Here is a 20576-nt window from a genome sequence, read left to right as displayed (position 1 = left end):
TTACCGCCTCGTCGTGTTAACAAAGACCATTTATAATCGCAGGTACAGCCCGTTTGAAGAAAGACAAATAGCGCTTCGTAAGACATTGACGAGTCGTGAGGGGTTTATCGTCATTTTCCCCATCGATTAACGATATTGGGACTCACGATCCACCTCCCATCGTTTCTATTAACGACAAATGTTCGATTAACAATCATCTTTACGATATCACGTGGACCCGCCAATTTCGGCCAATCAGAGCGCTCCCTCAGTGGGACTCGGCAGACCTCAGCCAATCAGCGACCCCCTTAAGCCATCCATCTTCTTAGCCCTAATGCAAGATTTGTTATTTTATGCACCTTTTAATGCTCAGTTTATTCATTACTTATCCATGTTTCTATTCATATTAACGCTTCAACGTGTTTATTATCACGTTTATTTGTAAAATTGCAGTGTTTAAATATTACAAACTGTGCTTTTTGAGGGCGAAGATCAGCTGCCCATCGTCTCGGAACAAATTGAGGCCTTTGACGACATTTCCTATATTCGATTAGCGACCATTTCAACGAACTCTGGTTTTCGCGGAACCAATTAATATCGATAACCCGGGGACCAATGTGTTTCATGAACCCATTCGCGTCCGTTGTCCTCACACCTTAATAGGAATAAAAACACAAATATATATGCAGGGGTTTACCTCGCTTTACGCGGGTTTGCTGTGCGAGATTGTCACGTGCTGTTACACACGACGATAATTAATGTGTGTACTGTGTGTGTACTGTGTGTACTGTGTGTGTACTGTGTGTGTGTACTGTGTGTGTAGTGTGTGTGTACTGTGTATGTGTACTGTGTGTACTGTGTGTACTGTGTGTGTACTGTGTGTGTACTGTGTGTACTGTGTGTGTGTACTGTGTGTACTGTGTATGTGTACTGTGTGTACTGTGTATGTGTACTGTGTGTACTGTGTGTACTGATTGTGTGTACTGTGTGTACTGGGTGTGTGTACTGTGTGTACTGTGTGTGTACTGTGTGTGTGTACTGTGTGTACTGTGTGTGTGTACTGTGTGTACTGTGTATGTGTACTGTGTGTACTGTGTGTACTGATTGTGTGTACTGTGTGTACTGGGTGTGTGTACTGTGTGTACTGTGTGTGTACTGTGTGTGTACTGTGTGTACTGTGTGTGTACTGTGTGTGTACTGTGTGTACTGTGTGTGTACTGTGTGTACTGTGTGTGTACTGTGTGTGTGTACTGTGTGTGTACTGTGTGTGTGTACTGTGTGTGTGTACTGTGTGTGTACTGTGTGTGTGTACTGTGTGTACTGTGAATGTGTACTGTGTGTGTACTGTGTGTACTGTGTATGTTCTGTGTGTGTGTACTGTGTGTGTACTGTGTATGTGTACTGTGTGTACTGTGTATGTGTACTGTGTGTGTACTGTGTGTGTACTGTGTGTACTGTGTATGTGTACTGTGTGTGTACTGTGTGTGTGTACTGTGTGTACTGTGTATGTCTACTGTGTGTGTGTACTGTGTGTACTGTGTGTGTGTACTGTGTGTGTGTACTGTGTGTACTGTGTGTACTGTGTATGTGTACTGTGTGTGTGTGTACTGTGTGTACTGTGTATGTGTACTGTGTGTGTACTGTGTGTGTACTGTGTGTGTGTACTGTGTGTACTGTGTATGTGTACTGTGTGTGTGTGTACTGTGTGTGTACTGTGTATGTGTACTGTGTGTACTGTGTGTACTGTGTGTGTGTACTGTGTGTACTGTGTGTGTGTACTGTGTGTACTGTGTGTGTACTGTGTGTGTACTGTGTGTACTGTGTATGTGTACTGTGTGCACTGTGTGTGTGTACTGTGTGTGTACTGTGTATGTGTACTGTGTGTACTGTGTATGTGTACTGTGTGTACTGTGTGTGTGTACTGTGTGTGTACTGTGTGTGTGTGTACTGTGTGTACTGTTTATGTGTACTGTGTGTGTGTACTGTGTGTACTGTGTATGTGTACTGTGTGTGTACTGTGTGTGTACTGTGTGTACTGTGTACTGTGTGTACTGTGTGTACTGTTTATGTGTACTGTGTGTACTGTGTGTACTGTGTATGTGTACTGTGTGTGTATGTGTACTGTGTGTGTATGTGTACTGTGTGTACTGTGTGTACTGTGTGTGTGTACTGTGTGTACTGTGTGTGTGTACTGTGTGTGTGTGTACTGTGTGTACTGTGTACTGTGTGTGTGTACTGTGTGTGTACTGTGTGTGTACTGTGTGTATGTACTGTGTGTACTGTGTATGTGTGTACTATGTGTACTGTGTGTATGTGTACTGTGTGTGTACTGTGTATGTGTACTGTGTGTACTGTGTGTACTGTGTGTGTGTACTGTGTGTACTGTGTATGTGTACTGTGTGTGTGTGTACTGTGTGTACTGTGTACTGTGTGTGTGTACTGTGTGTACTGTGTGTGTACTGTGTATGTGTACTGTGTGTGTGTACTGTGTGTACTGTATGTGTGTACTATGTGTACTGTGTGTATGTGTACTGTGTGTGTGTACTGTGTGTACGCTACTCGACAGGCAGCTGTCACCCCGTGCGGTTTCTCTTCGTGTGCTATGTTTTGTCTGTTTGGAACGCATCTACTACTCCCGCGTAAAGCCAAGGCAGCAACCTGTCAATGGCGACGTTTTGGGCAAGAGCCCTTGTTCATGAGCTATTAAGAAGGTGCCATTGCCTGCAACGTAGCCTATTTCATCAGGATCTGTATTGATCCTGGAGGAATCCGATGAGCTATAAAGATATTTTTTCAGAGATGTTAAGTTTGTTCCTTTTAAGGACACACACACACAGAGCGCCCATCTCCACATATGACACTGTCCCCCAGTTTGTTGTTGTTATTGTTGTTGTTGCAGTGGCGTAGTCATCAACTACATTATCAGCCGAGGGGGGAGTAGTGCAGCAATAGTTTTCAAACGGGGCCCCACTCGTATTTGTGATTTGTATCTTGGCACGGCCGCACCTAGAGACTATCATCACAAACCTGTCAACCCCTTATCAGTGCCCTACCTTATCACAGGCCAATTCAGAACCTTATTGGTCACCCCGTGCCCCTTTATAAATCTCAGCGTTCATCCTACAAAGTCCCACCACCACAAGGGAGAAACACAAATAGATCAAAAATTAGGTCACTAAACACATTGTTTTTTTACGTATTAATTTTGATAATTGGTGGCAATGATGATACCTATCATGCTACTACTGTCTGTGATCTTGCATCCTGATGCTTGCTTGATATGTGGATACACACACTCACGTGCCTGTCAAACCCTTATCAGTGCCCTACCTTATTACAGACCAATTCAGAACCTTATTGGTCACCCCGTGCCCCTTTATAAATCTCAGCGTTCATCCTACAAAGTCCCATCACCACAAGGGAGAAACACAAATACACAAAAACTTTTGCCCCTATTGAAACGGCTGTACGCCGTATCAACGTGAAAACTCAATGACCCTGGACAAGAATACGGGGCCTAAAAGCGCGTGGGTTGGCAGCTGTGGGTTGACAGGAATGACATTTCATTTCGCAAGGAAACCCTGCACCAGGTTTCAACCTGCTGGGTCTCATCAGCAAAGTGAGCCTCGTTCGAAAACTGCTGCCCGATGTTATTGGCAAGACCGCTCCACGTAAACTCTTCACAGGAACTCCGTGAAATGCAAACGAGGGGGGGGAAAATAAAAAAGAGGGCTTTAGTTTTGACGCCACGTTTTATTTCTGCGACTCCCCTTTTTGAAACTGGCAAATTATTGTTGCTTGTCCCTCCCTCCGCAGCATACAAAACCCCATACGCACACACACGCACGCACACGCACAAAAAAACCCGTGTTCCAATCTAAAAATCCCCCCCAGAAGAGATTATTTTTTTTAAATGTACAGTTTTTTTTTTAAAAGAAAGCCGCACACATCAAATGCACACATTTAGGCTGTCAAAAAACGGACATTGTGCAAGAAAATGTTTCCATTTTTTCCACCCCTCCACCATCTTTGAACCATCGCAAGGGAACTCAAAGACACGCACGCAGACAAAGATCCCCCGTGTAGCCCGCGAACGCTGTAGGGGCAAGTGCTGTTAGCGAGCGGCACCTATCAAGGCCGGCATAGCGCGGCACACGAGGGGGTGGGTGGCCAGCACCACGCCCGACCGCCTTTGTCTCCCTAGTGGCGATGTTTACACCACGCACCAGCTACTCATTTGAGGCTGAGTCGACCTAGGGGAGGAGGCGCAGGACGAGTTCAGATAATCGTCACTGGGCGTTGGCCGTGAGCGGGAATCGAACTCGGGTCGCCGGGTTTTCGTAGTGCGGTGGTAGCGCTAACCGCTAACTCAAAAACACGCACACAGACACAGACCCACAGGCACACGTGACAGGCACGTGTGTCTGTCACGTGTGCGCCAAAGCGATTTAAATTTATATTTTAAAAAACCACGTCACTTTGTTTTTTCACAAATTCATCTTTTCGAAGTCACATCGAGCAATTTTAACAGTGTGTACCTGTCAGATATTTCAGTCATTAATGTGTTTTGGAGAGCATGTACGTATGTTGAACTTCTTTCGCACCGCATGTGGCCAACCATACTAATCGGAGGTGGAGTGTTGAGTCTATGGGCAGTGTTGAGTCTATGGGCAGTGTTGAGTCTGTGGGCAGTGTTGAGTCTATGGGTAGTGTTGAGTCTATGGGTAATGTTGAGTCTATGGGCAGTGTTGAGTTTATGGGTAGTGTTGAGTCTATGGGCAGTGTTGAGTCTACGGGCAGTTGAGTCTATGGGCAGTGTTGAGTCTATGGGCAGTGTTAGTCTATGGGCAGTGTTGAGTCTATGGGTAGTGTTGAGTCTATGGGTAGTGTTGAGTCTATGGGTAGTGTTGAGTCTGTGGGCAGTGTTGAGTCTATGGGCAGTGTTGAGTCTATGGACAGTGTTGAGTCTATGGGCAGTGTTGAGTCTATGGGTAGTGTTGAGTCTATGGGCAGTGTTGAGTTTATGGGTAGTGTTGGGACTACGGGCAGTTGAGTCTATGGGCAGTGTTGAGTCTATGGGCAGTGTTAGTCTATGGGCAGTGTTGAGTCTATGGGTAGTGTTGAGTCTATGGGTAGTGTTGAGTCTATGGGTAGTGTTGAGTCTGTGGACAGTGTTGAGTCTATGGGCAGTGTTGAGTCTATGGGCAGTGTTGAGTCTATGGGCAGTGTTGAGTCTATGGGTAGTGTTGAGTCTATGGGCAGTGTTGAGTTTATGGGTAGTGTTGGGACTATGGGTAGTGTTGAGTCTATGGGTAGTGTTGAGTCTATGGGCAGTGTTGAGTCTATGGGCAGTGTTGAGTCTATGGGTAGTGTTGAGTCTATGGGTAGTGTTGAGTCTATGGGCAGTGTTAGTCTATGGGCAGTGTTGAGTCTATGGGTAGTCTTGAGTCTATGGGCAGTGTTGAGTTTACGGGCAGTGTTGAGTCTATGGGCAGTGTTGAGTCTATGGGCAGTGTTAGTCTATGGGCAGTGTTGAGTCTATGGGTAGTCTTGAGTCTATGGGCAGTGTTGAGTTTACGGGCAGTGTTGAGTCTATGGGCAGTGTTGAGTCTACGGGCAGTGTTGTTGAGTCTATGGGTAGTGTTAAGTCTATGGGTAGTGTTGAGTCTATGGGTAGTGTTGCGTCTATGGGCAGTGTTGAGTCTATGGGCAGTGGTGAGTCTATGGGTAGTGTTGAGTCTATGGGCAGTGTTGAGTTTATGGGTAGTGTTGAGACTATGGGTAGTGTTGAATCTATGGGTAGTGTTGAGTCTATGGGCAGTGTTGAGACTATGGGCAGTGTTGAGTCTATGGGCAGTGTTGAGTCTATGGGCAGTGTTGAGTCTACGGGCAGTGTTGAGTCTATGGGTAGTGTTGAGTCTATGGGCAGTGTTAGTCTATGGGCAGTGTTGAGTCTATGGGTAGTGTTGAGTCTATGGGTAGTGTTGAGTCTATGGGCAGTGTTGAGTCTATGGGCAGTGTTGAGTCTACGGGCAGTTGAGTCTATGGGCAGTGTTGAGTCTATGGGCAGTGTTAGTCTATGGGCAGTGTTGAGTCTATGGGTAGTGTTGAGTCTATGGGTATTGTTGAGTCTATGGGAAGTGTTCAGTCTGTGGGCAGTGTTGAGTCTATGGGCAGTGTTGAGTCTATGGGCAGTGTTGAGTCTACGGGCAGTGTTGAGTCTATGGGTAGTGTTGAGTCTATGGGTAGTGTTGAGTCTATGGGTAGTGTTGAGTCTATGGGCAGTGTTGAGTCTATGGGCAGTGTTGAATCTATGGGTAGTGTTGAGTCTATGGGTAGTGTTGAGTCTATGGACAGTCAATTTAAGACTACAACTCTCAAGCCGGGCTTGGCTGTTATGATGCCTCTTTAAGACTACAGCCCTCAGACAGGGCTTGGCTGTTATGATGCCACTTTAAGACTACAGGTCTCAGGCTGGGCTTGGCTGTTATGATGCCACTTTAAGACTACAGCCCTCAGACAGGGCTTGGCTGTTATGATGCCACTTTAAGACTACAGTTCTCAGCCTGGGCTTGGCTGTTATGATGCCTCTTTAAGATTACAGCCTGTAGGCAGGGCTTTGCTGTTATGATGCCTCTTTAAGACTACAACTCTCAAGCTGGACTTGGCTGTTATGATGCCTCTTTAAGACTACAGCCCTCAGACAGGGCTTTGCTGTTATGATGCCTCTTTAAGACTACAACTCTCAAGTCGGGTTTGGCTGTTATGATGCCACTTTAAGACTACAACTCTCAAGCTGCGCTTGGCTGTTATTATGCCACTTTAAGACTACAGCTCTCAAGCTGGGCTTGGTTGTTATGATGCCACTTTAAGACTACAACTCTCAAGTCGGGCTTTGCTGTTATGATGCCACTTTAAGACTACAACTCTCAGGTTGGGCTTGGCTGTTATGATGCCCCTTTAATACTACAGCTCTCAAGCTGGTCTTGGCTGTTATGATGCCACTTTAAGACTACAGCCCTCAAGCTGGGCTTGGCTGTTATGATGCCTCTTTAAGACTACAGTTCTCAGGCTGGGCTTGGTTGTTATGATGCCTCTTTAAGACTACAACTCTCAAGCTGGGCTTGGCTGTTATGATGCCTCTTTAAGACTACAGTTCTCAGGCTGGGCTTGGCTGTTATGATGCCTCTTTAAGACTACAGTTCTCAGGCTGGGCTTGGTTGTTATGATGCCACTTTAAGACTACAGTTCTCAGGCTGGGCTTGGCTGTTATGATGCCACTTTAAAACTTCAACTCTCAAGCTCGGCTTGGCTGTTATGATGCCTCTTTAAGACTACAGCTCTCAAGCTGGACTTGGCTGTTATGATGCCTCTTTAAGACTACAACTCTCAAGCTGGGCTTGGCTGTTATGATGCCACTTTAAGACTACAACTCTCAAGCTGGGCTTGGCTGTTATGATGCCTCTTTAAGACTACAGTTCTCAGGCAGGGCTTGGCTGTTATGATGCCACTTCAAGATTACAGCTATCAAGCTGGGCTTGGCTGTTATGATGCCTCTTTAAGACTACAGCCCTCAGGCTGGGCTTGGCTGTTATGATTCCACTTTAAGACTACAGCCCTCAGGCAGGGCTTGGCTGTTATGATGCAACTTTAAGACTACAGCTCTCAAGCTGGGCTTGGCTGCTATGATGCCACTTTAAGACTACAACTCTCAAGCTGGGCTTGGCTGTTATGATGCCTCTTTAATACTACAGTTCTCAGGCCGGGCTTGGCTGTTATGATGCCTCTTTAAGACTACAACTCTCAAGCTGGGCTTGGCTCTAATGATGCCACTTTAAGAATACAACTCTCAAGCTGGGCTTGGCTGTTATGATGCAACTTTAAGACTACAGCTCTCAAGCTGGGCTTGGCTGCTATGATGCCACTTTAAGACTACAACTCTCAAGCTGGGCTTGGCTGTTATGATGCCTCTTTAATACTACAGTTCTCAGGCCGGGCTTGGCTGTTATGATGCCTCTTAAAGACTACAACTCTCAGGCAGGGCTTGGCTGTTATGATGCCTCAGACTACAACTCTCAAGCTGGGCTTGGCTGTTATGATGCCTGTTTAAGACTACAACTCTCAAGCTGGGCTTGGCTGTTATTATGCCTCTTTAATACTACAGCTATCAAGCTGGGCTTGGCTGTTATGATGCCACTTTAAGACTACAACTCTCAAGCTGGGCTTGGCTGTTATGATGCCTCTTTCAGACTACAGCCCTCAGGGTGGGCTTGGCTGTTATGATGCCTCTTTAAGACTACAGCTCTCAAGCTGGGCTTGGCTGTTATGATGCCTCTTTAAGACTACAGCCCTCAGGCTGGGCTTGGCTGTTATGATTCCACTTTAAGACTACAGCCCTCAGGCAGGGCTTGGCTGTTATGATGCCACTTTAATACTACAGCTCTCAAGCTGGGCTTGTCTGTTATGATGCCACTTTAAGACTACAGCTCTCAAGCTGGGCTTGGCTGTTATGATGCCACTTTAAGACTACAGCTCTCAAGCTGTGCTTGGCTGTTATGAAACCTCTTTAAGACTACAACTCTCAAGCTGGGCTTGGCTGTTATGATGCCACTTTAAGACTACAACTCTCAAGCTGGGCTTGGCTGTTATGATGCCTCTTAAAGACTACAACTCTCAGGCAGGGCTTGGCTGTTATGATGCCTCAGACTACAACTCTCAAGCTGGGCTTGGCTGTTATGATGCCTCTTTAAGACTACAACTCTCAAGCCGGGCTTGGCTGTTATGAAACCTCTTTAAGACTACAACTCTCAAGCTGGGCTTGGCTGTTATGATGCCACTATAAGAATACAACTCTCAAGCTGCGCTTGGCTGTTATGATGCCTCTTTAAGACTACAACTCTCAAGCCCGGCTTGGCTGTTATGATGCCTCTTTAAGACTACAGTTCTCAGGCTGGGCTTGGCTGTTATGATGCCACTTTAAGACTATAGTTCTCAGGTTGGGCTTGGCTGTTATGATGCCACTTTAAGACTACAACTCTCAAGCTGGGCTTGGCTGTTATGATGCCTCTTTAAGACTACAGCTCTCAAGCTGGGCTTGGCTGTTATGATGCCTCTTTAAGACTACAGCCCTCAGGCTGGGCTTGGCTGTTATGATGCCACTTTAAGACTACAGCTCCCACGCTGGGCTTGGCTGTTATGATGTCACTTTAAGACTACAACCCTCAGGCAGAGCTTGGCTGTTATGATGCCACTTTAAGACTACAACTCTCAAGCCGGGCTTGGCTGTTATGATGCCTCGTTAAGACTACAGCTCTCAAGCTGGGCTTGGCTGTTATGATGCCTCTTTAAGACTACAACTCTCAAGCCGGGCTTGGCTGTTATGATGGCACTTTAAGATTACAACTCTCAAGCTGGGCTTGGCTGTTATGATGCCTCTTTAAGACTACAGTTCTCAGGCCGGGCTTGGCTGTTATGATGTCACTTTAAGACTACAACCCTCAGGCAGAGCTTGGCTGTTATGATGCCACTTTACGACTACAACTCTCAAGCTGGGCTTGGCTGTTATGATGCCTCGTTAAGACTACAGCTCTCAAGCTGGGCTTGGCTGTTATGATGCCTCTTTAAGACTACAACTCTCAAGCCGGGCTTGGCTGTTATGATGGCACTTTAAGATTACAACTCTCAAGCTGGGCTTGGCTGTTATGATGCCTCTTTAAGACTACAGTTCTCAGGCCGGGCTTGGCTGTTATGATGTCACTTTAAGACTACAACTCTCAGGCTGGGCTTGGCTGTTATGATGCCTCTTTAAGACTACAAATCTCAAGCCGGGCTTGGCGGTTATTATGCCTATTTAAGACTACAACTCTCAAGCTGGGCTTGGCTGTTATGATGCCTCTTTAAGACTACAACTCTCAAGCTGGGCTTGGCTGTTATGATGCCACTTTAAGACTACAACTCTCAAGCTGGGCTTGGCTGTTATGATGCCTCGTTAAGACTACAGCTCTCAAGCTGGGCTTGGCTGTTATGATGCCTCTTTAAGACTACAACTCTCAAGCCGGGCTTGGCTGTTATGATGGCACTTTAAGATTACAACTCTCAAGCTGGGCTTGGCTGTTATGATGCCTCTTTAAGACTACAGTTCTCAGGCCGGGCTTGGCTGTTATGATGTCACTTTAAGACTACAACTCTCAGGCTGGGCTTGGCTGTTATGATGCCTCTTTAAGACTACAAATCTCAAGCCGGGCTTGGCGGTTATTATGCCTATTTAAGACTACAACTCTCAAGCTGGGCTTGGCTGTTATGATGCCTCTTTAAGACTACAACTCTCAAGCTGGGCTTGGCTGTTATGATGCCACTTTAAGACTACAACTCTCAAGCTGGGCTTGGCTGTTATGATGCCTCTTTAAGACTACAACTCTCAAGCTGGGCTTGGCTGTTATGATGCCACTTTAAGACTACAACTCTCAAGCTGGGCTTGGCTGTTATGATGCCTCTTTAAGACTACAGTTCTCAGGCAGGGCTTGGCTGTTATGATGCCACTTCAAGATTACAGCTATCAAGCTGGGCTTGGCTGTTATGATGCCACTTTAAGACTACAACTCTCAAGCTGGGCTTGGCTGTTATGATGCCTCTTTAAGACTACAGTTCTCAGGCAGGACTTGGCTGTTATGATGCCTCTTTAAGACTACAGCTATCAAGCTGGGCTTGGCTGTTATGATGCCTCTTTAAGACTACAACTCTCAAGCTGGGCTTGGCTGTTATGATGCCTCGTTAAGACTACAACTCTCAAGCTGGGCTTGGCTGTTATGATGCCTCTTTAAGACTACAGCTCCCAGGCAGGACTTGGCTGTTATGATGCCACTTTAAGACTACAGCCCTCAGGCTGGGCTTGGCTGTTATGATGCCTCTTTAAGACTACAACTCTCAGGCTGGGCTTGGCTGTTATGATGCCTCTTTAAGACTACAGCCCGTAGGCAGGGCTTGGCTGTTATGATGCCTCTTTACGACTACAACTCTCACGCTGGGCTTGGCAAGATCAGGGGGTTGACAACAGATGACGCGATTCTTGACGCATTCGGCCCCGGTGACCCGCGGCCGTTGCTCCGATTTCGGGTCGGGCGGGACGTTGATTCCATTCCAAACCCTCCTCCTCCTGCTCCTCGGAGCTTCCGACAACACACCGTGTGCATCCCGTCACGAACCCGGCCTCCGTGGTGGGTCCCCGCCCGCCTGCCCGCCTTGCCCTCCCTAGGAGAACGACGCTCGCGCTAAGAGAGAGGCGAGCGCGACGTCGATGAGCGTGAGGCCCCACGGACTCGTCGTCATCATTGCCTTGCCCCCCGCCGAGCTGAACGATCCTCCCAGCTTCATCCCTGGAGGGGGCGGGGGAGGGGCGGGGGGGGAGATACAAACGCGGTCGTGAATACCGAGGGGCCAATCGGAACGTCCGTGGTCTGACGGTGGAGGTTCGCCGGTGGGATGATTCGTCGATTCGTTCACCGCGACATTAATTCGTTGGTTTCTCCGTCCGTGCGTGTTGAAGACTCGGGCTGCCGGACAATCACCGTCTCGTCCACTAGCACCACCACCATCGCACTGTAGGTCACAACACACTCACCCACTCACTCATCTACCCACTCACTCATCTACCCACTCACCCACCCACCCACTCACTCATCTACCCACTCACTCATCTACCCACTCACTCATCTACCCACCCACCCACTTACTCGCCCACTCACGCGCTGGCCACTACACTACCCCTTCTCACGGCCACACACGCACACACACACATGCACACACACACACGCGCGCACACACACACTTAAGCACACGCACACACACACTCAAGCACACACACACACGCGCACACTCACGCGCACACACACGCGCACACTCAAGTACACGCACACACACACGTGCACACACACACGGATGCACACACACACGGATGCACACACACACACTCAAGCACACACACACGCACGCGCACACACACGCACGCGCACACACACGCACACACGCACACACGCACACTAAAGCACACGCACACACACGGATGCACACACACACGCACGCGCGCACACGCACAAACGTATGCACACACACACGCGCACACACACACACTCAAGCACACGCACACACGCACACACTCAAGCACACGCACACACGCACGCGCACACACACAACAACAACAACAACAACCGCCATTCGCCACTAAGTGGCGGTGACGTCACCACGACGCTTGTGCCAGGCTATGTGCACCCTGAGGCCACGTGAAGTGTCGAACGCCCGCTGGCAGGAGGTCACGGGGCAGACCCAGGTGCCACGGGTCGACTGACTGAGATGACTGGCTGATGCACCACCTGTGCCCCCTACTGTGCCAACCTGCTGTGCTTTAGCCACCCGGCGCTCCGCTCGCTGTTGTGAGCGTCGCTCCTCCGCCCTCCGTTGTTGTTGGAGGGCGACTGCCTCCAACTGCCCAGTAGCATCCTTCACGAGCCTCCTCCACAGAGGCCGATCTTGACACCGCTGGTACCAGTCATCGGCAAGTCCACTCAGCTCCACGTCCTCCTGTACCACATCACTCCATCTCTTCTCTAGCCCGTGCCGCGCCCGCTTAGCCCCCTCAATCCGGCCAAACAAAAGCTGTTTCGGCATGCGGTGGCTGGGCATGCGGGCTACATGACCCAGCCATCGCAGCCTTGCCTGCCGGAGGAGCTCACCGATGGGACCCTGCCCAGATCTTTCAAGGATTTGTGAGCTCCTCACACAATCCAGTCTGGTTAAACCCAGGATGGATCGTAGGCAGGCCAGCCTAAATGTTTCTAACCGGCGAAGATGTTCCATTCGGGGGGTCCACGTTTCGCAAGCATAGAGAAGGGAGGGAATGACCGTGGCCGAGAAGACCTGAAGCTTAGTGCGGAGCGACAGACCAGGTAGCTTCCACACAGCGTTACGCAACCGATGAAAAGATATTGCCGCTCGACTGATTCGGAGTGAGACCTCTGCTGTTAAACTGGAGCCAGTCATAAGCACACTGCCCAGGTATGGGAAACTCTCCACTCTCTCCACAACTGCCCCATCACCGATTGGGAGTTGTGGTGGTGGAGTGTCCGATGGTACAAAATACCCAGGCAGGTGCTTAGTTTTGGTGGGGCTGATGGTAAGGCCCCACCTCTTAGTGGCATGCTCCAGTCTCAGCAGCAGCGTCTCCAACTCCTCCTCTGACTGAGCAGCTATTACCAAGTCATCAGCATACATAACGTGGTTGAGCAATAGGGAGCCATCCCTTGACCGCACCCGGGCATCGATTAGCCTCCCATTATATCTGTACCATATGGAGATTCCCCCGGTACAGCTATTGAAGGCTTCACGAACTACGTGGTCAAAATAGATGTTAAATAATGTGGGAGCCAAAGGACATCCCTGTCGCACCCCAAGGTGTACAGGGAATGGCTCTGACTCCCGGCCACGTAGTTTTACCCGGGCCCGCTCACCATCATGAAGGTCCTTAATGATCGTGAGCAGAGGGTCAGGTACTCCAAAAGCACGAAGAACGACCCAGAGCCCAGGCCTACTGATGGTATCATAGGCCTTGACCAGGTCAATAAAGCAGAGATGTAGGTCTTGTTGGAATTCCCTACACCTCTGCTGTAGCAGACGGACAGAAAATATGGCATCTGTGCAGGACCGCCCTTTCCTGAAACCGCATTGGGGCTCCGCAAGCCTCTCCTCAGCGTGCCTGGCAAGGCGATGCTGAATAATCCTTGCCAGGACCTTTCCCGGCACACTGAGGAGTGAGATGCCCCTGTAGTTGTTACAGTCTGTGCGGTCCCCCTTCTTAAAAAGGGGGACCACCAGGGCATCCTTCCAATCCTGCGGAACCCGTCCAGTGGTCCAGACTGTTGTTATGATGTCATATAGGGCAGTCTGTGCACAAACGCCACCCTCCCTCAGCATTTCGCTTGGGAGATCATCTCTGCCCGCTGCCTTTCCTGGTCTCAGACTCCGGATCGCCTTCAATACTTCCTCAGCAGATGGCACCTCAGCCAGCCACTCACAGGGGGTGACTTCATCCAATATTTGAGGCACCGCAGCCTCAGCAGGGTCATCCTCACTTTGTGCCGCGATGTTTTCCTGGCTGAGGGATTTTCCCTCCCCCAGGACCTCACAGAAATGCTCAGCAAATCTGCGAACCTGTTCCTGGGGGTCAGAAATTGGATCACCGTTTTTTCCCCTAATGATGGTAATAGGTGTGGCGCTGCAGGTTACTTTTTTGATGGAGTTAAATAGAGATTTGTGATCACGGGTCACTGAGGCAGACTCCATCTCCTCAGCAACCCGCGACCACCACCCATCCTTGCAGCGCCTCACGGCTCTCCGAACCTCCGAGCGAAGGCTGCGGTAAGCCTCCTCATTCTCTGACGTGGGATTCTGTAGCCGATGACAGTGGGCCTGTCGCTTTTTCTCAACCATCGTGAACAACTCCTCTGTCATCCAGGGTGTCTGGGGAGGTCTGGACCGCGTACCCAAAGCAGCCATTGCAGCTGCATGAGTCACAGTCCTAAACCTCGCCCATTTACCCTCGACATCAGGAGGAGTCGGGGACGATGCCAATCCCAGCCGCAAGCGATGATGAAATTCTCGCTTGCAACTTTCATCAGATAACTGAGACCAGGCCACTTTAGGTTGGAATGGGGTCCTGGGTGTACACCCACCACCGGAGTGGAAGAATGGCAGGCGCATCTTACAGATGACTAGTCGATGGTCAGAGGGCAGATCAGCTCCACGGTAGGTCCTGGTGTCAAGGACATGGGCTCGCATTCGCTGGTCCGTCACTATGTAGTCCAGCAGATGTTCTTGCTTGGACCCGGCATGCATCCATGATGTTGTGTGGATGCGCCGATGCCGGAACAGCGTGTTGGTAATTACAAGCCCATGGGCTGCACAAAAATCTAGCAGCCTCCTACCGTTGTTATTGAGCTGATCTGGCCCATGCCCTCCAATCACTCCAGACCAGGTGCCAGTATCATGACCAACTCGGGCATTGAAGTCACCCAACATGATGACTCTATCCCGAGGGGCCACTTTAGCCAGCACCTGTGACAGGAGGTCATAGAAGGCATCTGACTCATCGGCTTTGCCTGCATCCCTCCACGGATGTTCATCTTCGGTGGGGGCATAAGTAACCACGACCACCATTCCTCGCCTCCGGTTGATGGGAAGGCGAGCCCAAAGTAGCCTGGGGCTTACAGCTTCCCACACCTCACCGCCACGCTCCCACGCCCCCTTCATTCTTTTGTTCAAAAGAAGACCCACACCCTGTTGTTTGGCAGTCTGCTGCCCCGAGTAGAGGACTGTCCACCCCTCATGGTGGCAGGAGCCAGAGCCGGTCCACCGGACCTCCTGAATGCCGCATAGATCCAGGCGGTACCGGTCCAGCTCCCGACAGAGGAGTGGCAGCCTCTCCTCTGCAGTGAGCGTTCGAACATTCCACGTGGCCAACCGTAGTGGCTTTTCGTTGTTTCTGGAGTAGCCCCGAGGGTAGGTATTCAATCTCCTGGCTCCGCCAATTGGGGTTTGGCCAGGAGACGTCATAGACGCCTGGCCCCCCGGGGCCTCCGGCACAAGCTTAGTTGTTACATATTTCATTCGTAGTTTCGTGGTAATTAATTGAAGGTGGAGGGGTTACCAGCCCCTCGCACCCGTCCAGAGCCCCCGTTTAGCCCCTGTGGTGGACACATATGCCATGAGGGGAGGAGCCAATCAAAATTGGATCTCCCCCCACAGCGCTGTCCACGACAGAGTTGCCCGTCCGGCACCGCGAGGAGGTAGGGGGTTGTTTTGCCGGACACACACACACACACACACGTACACACACACACTCAAGCACACGCACACAACAACAACAACCGCCATTCGCCACTAAGTGGCGGTGACGTCACCACGACGCTTGTGCCAAGCTATGTGCACCCTGAGGCCACGTGAAGTGTCGAACGCCCGCTGGCAGGAGGTCACGGGGCAGACCCAGGTGCCACGGGTCGACTGACTGAGATGACTGGCTGCTGCACCACCTGTGCCCCCTACTGTGCCAACCTGCTGTGCTTTAGCCACCCGGCGCTCCGCTCGTTGTTCTGAGCGTCGCTCCTCCGCCCTCCGTTGTTGTTGGAGGGCGACTGCCTCCAACTGCCCAGTAGCGTCCTTCACGAGCCTCCTCCACAGAGGCCGATCTTGACACCGCTGGTACCAGTCATCGGCAAGTCCACTCAGCTCCACGTCCTCCTGTACCACATCACTCCATCTCTTCTCTAGCCCATGCCGCGCCCGCTTAGCCCCCTCGATCCGGCCGAACAAAAGCTGTTTCGGCATGCGGTGGCTGGGCATGCGGGCTACATGACCCAGCCATCGCAGCCTTGCCCGCCGGAGGAGCTCACCGATGGGACCTTGCCCAGATCTTTCAAGGATTTGTGAGCTCCTCACACAATCCAGTCTGGTTAAACCCAGGATGGATCGTAGGCAGCCCAGCCTAAATGTTTCTAACCGGCAAAGATGTTCCATTAGGGGGGTCCACGTTTCGCAAGCGTAGAGAAGGGAGGGAATGACCGTGGCCGAGAAGACCTGAAGCTTAGTGCGGAGCGACAGACCAGGTAGCTTCCACACAGCGTTACGCAACCGATGAAAAGATATTGCCGCTCGACTAATTCGGAGTGAGACCTCTGCTGTTAAACTGGAGCCAGTCATAAGCACACTGCCCAGGTATGGGAAACTCTCCACTCTCTCCACAACTGCCCCATCACCGATTTGGAGTTGTGGGGGTGGAGTGTCCGATGGTACAAAATACCCAGGCAGGTGCTTAGTTTTGGTGAGGCTGATGGTAAGGCCCCACCTCTTAGTGGCACGCTCCAGTCTCAGCAGCAGCGTCTCCAACTCCTCCTCTGACTGAGCAGCTATTACCAAATCATCAGCATACATAACGTGGTTGAGCAATAGGGAGCCATCCCTTGACCGCACCCGGGCATCGATCAGCCTCCCATTATATCTGTACCATATGGAGATTCCCCCGGTACAGCTATTGAAGGCTTCACGAACTACGTGGTCAAAATAGATGTCAAATAATGTGGGAGCCAGAGGACATCCCTGTCGCACCCCAAGGTGTACAGAGAATGGCTCTGACTCCAGGCCACGTAGTTTTACCCTGGCCCGCTCACCATCATGAAGGTCCTTAATGGTCGTGAGCAGAGGGTCAGGGACTCCAAAAGCACGAAGAACAACCCAGAGCCCAGGCCTACTGATGGCATCATAGGCCTTGACCAGGTCAATAAAGCAGAGATGTAGGTCTTGTTGGAATTCCCTACACCTCTGCTGTAGCAGACGGACAGAAAATATGGCATCTGTGCAGTACCGCCCTTTCCTGAAACTGCATTGGGGCTCCGCAAGCCTCTCCTCAGCGTGCCTGGCAAGGCGATGCTGAATAATCCTTGCCAGGACCTTTCCCGGCACACTGAGGAGTGAGATGCCCCTGTAGTTATTACAGTCTGTGCGGTCCCCCTTCTTAAAAAAAGGGGGACCACCAGGGCATCCTTCCAATCCTGCGGAACCCGTCCAGTGGTCCAGACCGTTGTTATGATGTCATATAGGGCAGTCTGTGCACAAACGCCACCCTCCCTCAGCATTTGGCTTGGGAGATCATCTCTGCCCGCTGCCTTTCCTGGTCTCAGACTCCGGATCGCCTTCAGTACTTCCTCAACAGATGGCACCTCAGCCAGCCACTCACAGTGGGTGACTTCTTCCAATATTTGAGGCACCGCAGCCACAGCAGGGTCATCCTCACTTTGTGCCACGATGTTTTCCTGGCTGAGGGATTTTCCCTCCCCCAGGACCTCACAGAAATGCTCAGCAAATCTGCAAACCTGTTCCTGGGGGTCTGAGATTGGATCACCGTTTTTTCCCCTAATGATGGTAATAGGTGTGGCGCTGCAGGTTACTTTTTTGATGGAGTTAAATAGAGATTTGTGATCACGGGCCACTGAGACAGACTCCATCTCCTCAGCAACCCGTGACCACCACCCATCCTTGCAGCGCCTCACGGCTCTCCGAACCTCCGAGCGAAGGCTGCGGTAAGCCTCCTCATTCTCTGACGTGGGATTCTGTAGCCGATGACAGTGGGCCTTTCGCTTTTTCTCAACCATCCTGAACACCTCCTCTGTCAGCCAGGGTCTCTGGGGAGGTCTGGACCGCGTACCCAAAGCAGCCATTGCAGCTGCATGAGCCACAGTCCTAAACCTCGCCCATTTACCCTCGACATCTGGAGGAGTCGGGGACGATGCCAATCCCCCGGTCCTGGCTGTACACCCACCACCGGAGTGGAAGAATGGCAGGCGCATCTTACAAATGACTAGTCGATGGTCAGAGGGCAGATCAGCTCCACGGTGGGTCCTGGTGTCAAGGACATTGGCTCGCATCCGCTGGTCCGTCACTATGTAGTCCAGCAGATGTTCTTGCTTGGACCCGGCATGCATCCATGATGTTGTGTGGATGCGCCGATGCCAGAACAGCGTGTTGGTAATTACAAGCCCATGGGCTGCACAAAAATCTAGCAGCCTCCTACCGTTGATATTGAGCTGATCTGGCCCATGCCCTCCAATCACTCCAGACCAGGTGCTAGTATCATGACCAACTCGGGCATTGAAGTCACCCAACATGATGACTCTATCCCGAGAGGCCACTTTAGCCAGCACCTGTGACAGGAGGTCATAGAAGGCATCTGACTCATCGGCTTTGCCTGCATCCCTCCACGGATGTTCATCTTCGGTGGGGGCATAAGTAACCACCACCACCATTCCTCGCCTCCGGTTGATGGGAAGGCGAGCCCAAAGTAGCCTGGGGCTTACAGCTTCCCACACCTCACCGCCACGCTCCCACGCCCCCTTCATTCTTTTGTTCAAAAGAAGAGCCACACCCTGTTGTTTGGCAGTCTGCTGCCCCGAGTAGAGAACTGTCCACCCCTCATAGTGGCAGGAGCCAGAGCTGGTCCACCGGACCTCCTGAATGCCACAGAGATCCAGGCGGTACCGGTCCAGCTCCCGACAGAGGAGTGGTAGCCTCTCCTCCGCAGTGAGCGTTCGAACATTCCACGTGGCCACCCGTAGTGGCTTTTAGTTGTTTCTGGAGGAGCCCCGAGGGTAGATATTCAATCTCCTGGCTCCGCCAATTGGGGTTTGGCCAGGAGACGTCATAGACGCCTGGCCCCCCGGGGCCTCCGGCACAAGCTTATTAGTTACATATTTCAGTTTAACTCGTGGTTTCGTGGTAATTAATTGAAGGTGGAGGGGTTACCAGCCCCTCGCACCCGTCCAGAGCCCCCGTTTAGCCCCTGTGGTGGACACATTTGCCATGAGGGGAGGAGCCAATCAAAATTGGATCTCCCCCCACAGCACTGTCCACGACAGAGTTGCCCGTCCGGCACTGCGAGGAGGTAGGGGGTTGTTTTGCCGGATACGCACACACACACACACGCGCACACACACGCGCACACACACACGTACGCACACGTACGCACACACACACATGCACACACACGTGGACACACGCGCCGGGCGGCTACACCAGCCCCTACCGGAGCTGGCCTTGTGCGGCACCCGCACTTGCGTGCTGGCGCTGCCCTCGCCCTCCGCGCTGCAGGCGCGCACTTCCACCACGAGCGCCGCGCCGACGCCGCCGCTGCCGCGGCCGCCGCTCCCGAGCGGTAAGGGGATCTCCACCCGCGTCTCGTTGGTCAGCAGCTCGCGAGCGCCCGTCTGGCCCAGCGACCGGTATCGAACCTGGGGGGGTGTGGGGGGGTGGGAATTTTTATTTAAATTTTTAGCAGCACACAGCCTTCGAAATGCGGTGGGGGGTTGTTTGTGGGTTTTTTTTGTTCCTCCTTCCCCCGGAAGACTTTTGCCGGTTTTTTTCCCCAGGATTTTTTGATTTTTTTTTCCCTCCCCCGTCGCGCGTCATCACTTTAAGACGTTTCCTCGTTCATGAGTCAAGAGCCGCACGGCTCACGGGGTTATGCCTAAGACATGAAACTGAGGCGCGGGACACGGGGCACGGGACACGTCACCGCCCTACCTTGCCGCACTGCCTATCCTGCTACGTCTCTGCTTGAACCGAAGACGCTCCCAATCTTCGCTCTCTCTCTCTCTCTCGGTCTGTTCCTCCTCCTCCTCCTCGTGATCAGTCACGTTCGCGAGGACGCGCACGCACAGAAGTGTTTGTCGTCGCGGCTTCGATGCCCAAGCACACCCCAAGGCCGTAATTATAATTTATATTGAGTGGGACACATCCCCCCCCAATATTCAAATATCCTCAAAATGTCGTCCCCCCCCCCCAATATATTGCTATAACAAATAAAAATTGCGATGCTTTGTAACTAAAAACAACAATTTGCTAAAACTTGGTCACAATATCTGGACTTGTTTTCACACAATCCATAGATTTCTGCTTAAATGGTTGTGATTGAAAGCTTTCGTGACTGCAGGGATTCATATTCTTGGTTCCTTCGGTAAAGTCACCACCGCGTAGAAGGGAAACAATAAAATTTAAAAATATAA

The 20576-nt window shown here is 51.0% G+C and overlaps 1 protein-coding gene across 1 annotated transcript in view; it reads right to left on the bottom strand.

The window, feature by feature from the left end:
- The window catches only part of LOC116955302 (contactin-4-like), a 60868-nt gene continuing 40292 nt past the window's right edge, over nucleotides 1-20576 (bottom strand). The window contains exons 17-18 of the mRNA XM_076052938.1: nucleotides 19598-19802; nucleotides 1-11351 (exon numbers count right to left, since the gene is read on the bottom strand). Coding sequence (XP_075909053.1) covers nucleotides 11227-11351; nucleotides 19598-19802 — 330 coding nt within the window. The 3' untranslated portion in view covers nucleotides 1-11226. The remainder of the gene's footprint in view (nucleotides 11352-19597; nucleotides 19803-20576) is intronic.

The sequence above is a fragment of the Petromyzon marinus genome, chromosome 59, assembly GCF_048934315.1.
Source record: "Petromyzon marinus isolate PM22_M1 ecotype Great Lakes invasive population chromosome 59, UKy_Petmar_22M1.pri1.0, whole genome shotgun sequence".
NCBI classification, from domain to species: domain Eukaryota; kingdom Metazoa; phylum Chordata; class Hyperoartia; order Petromyzontiformes; family Petromyzontidae; genus Petromyzon; species Petromyzon marinus.
Note: the sequence above shows the minus strand (reverse complement) of the source record. Positions and strands in the feature narration are given on the sequence as shown.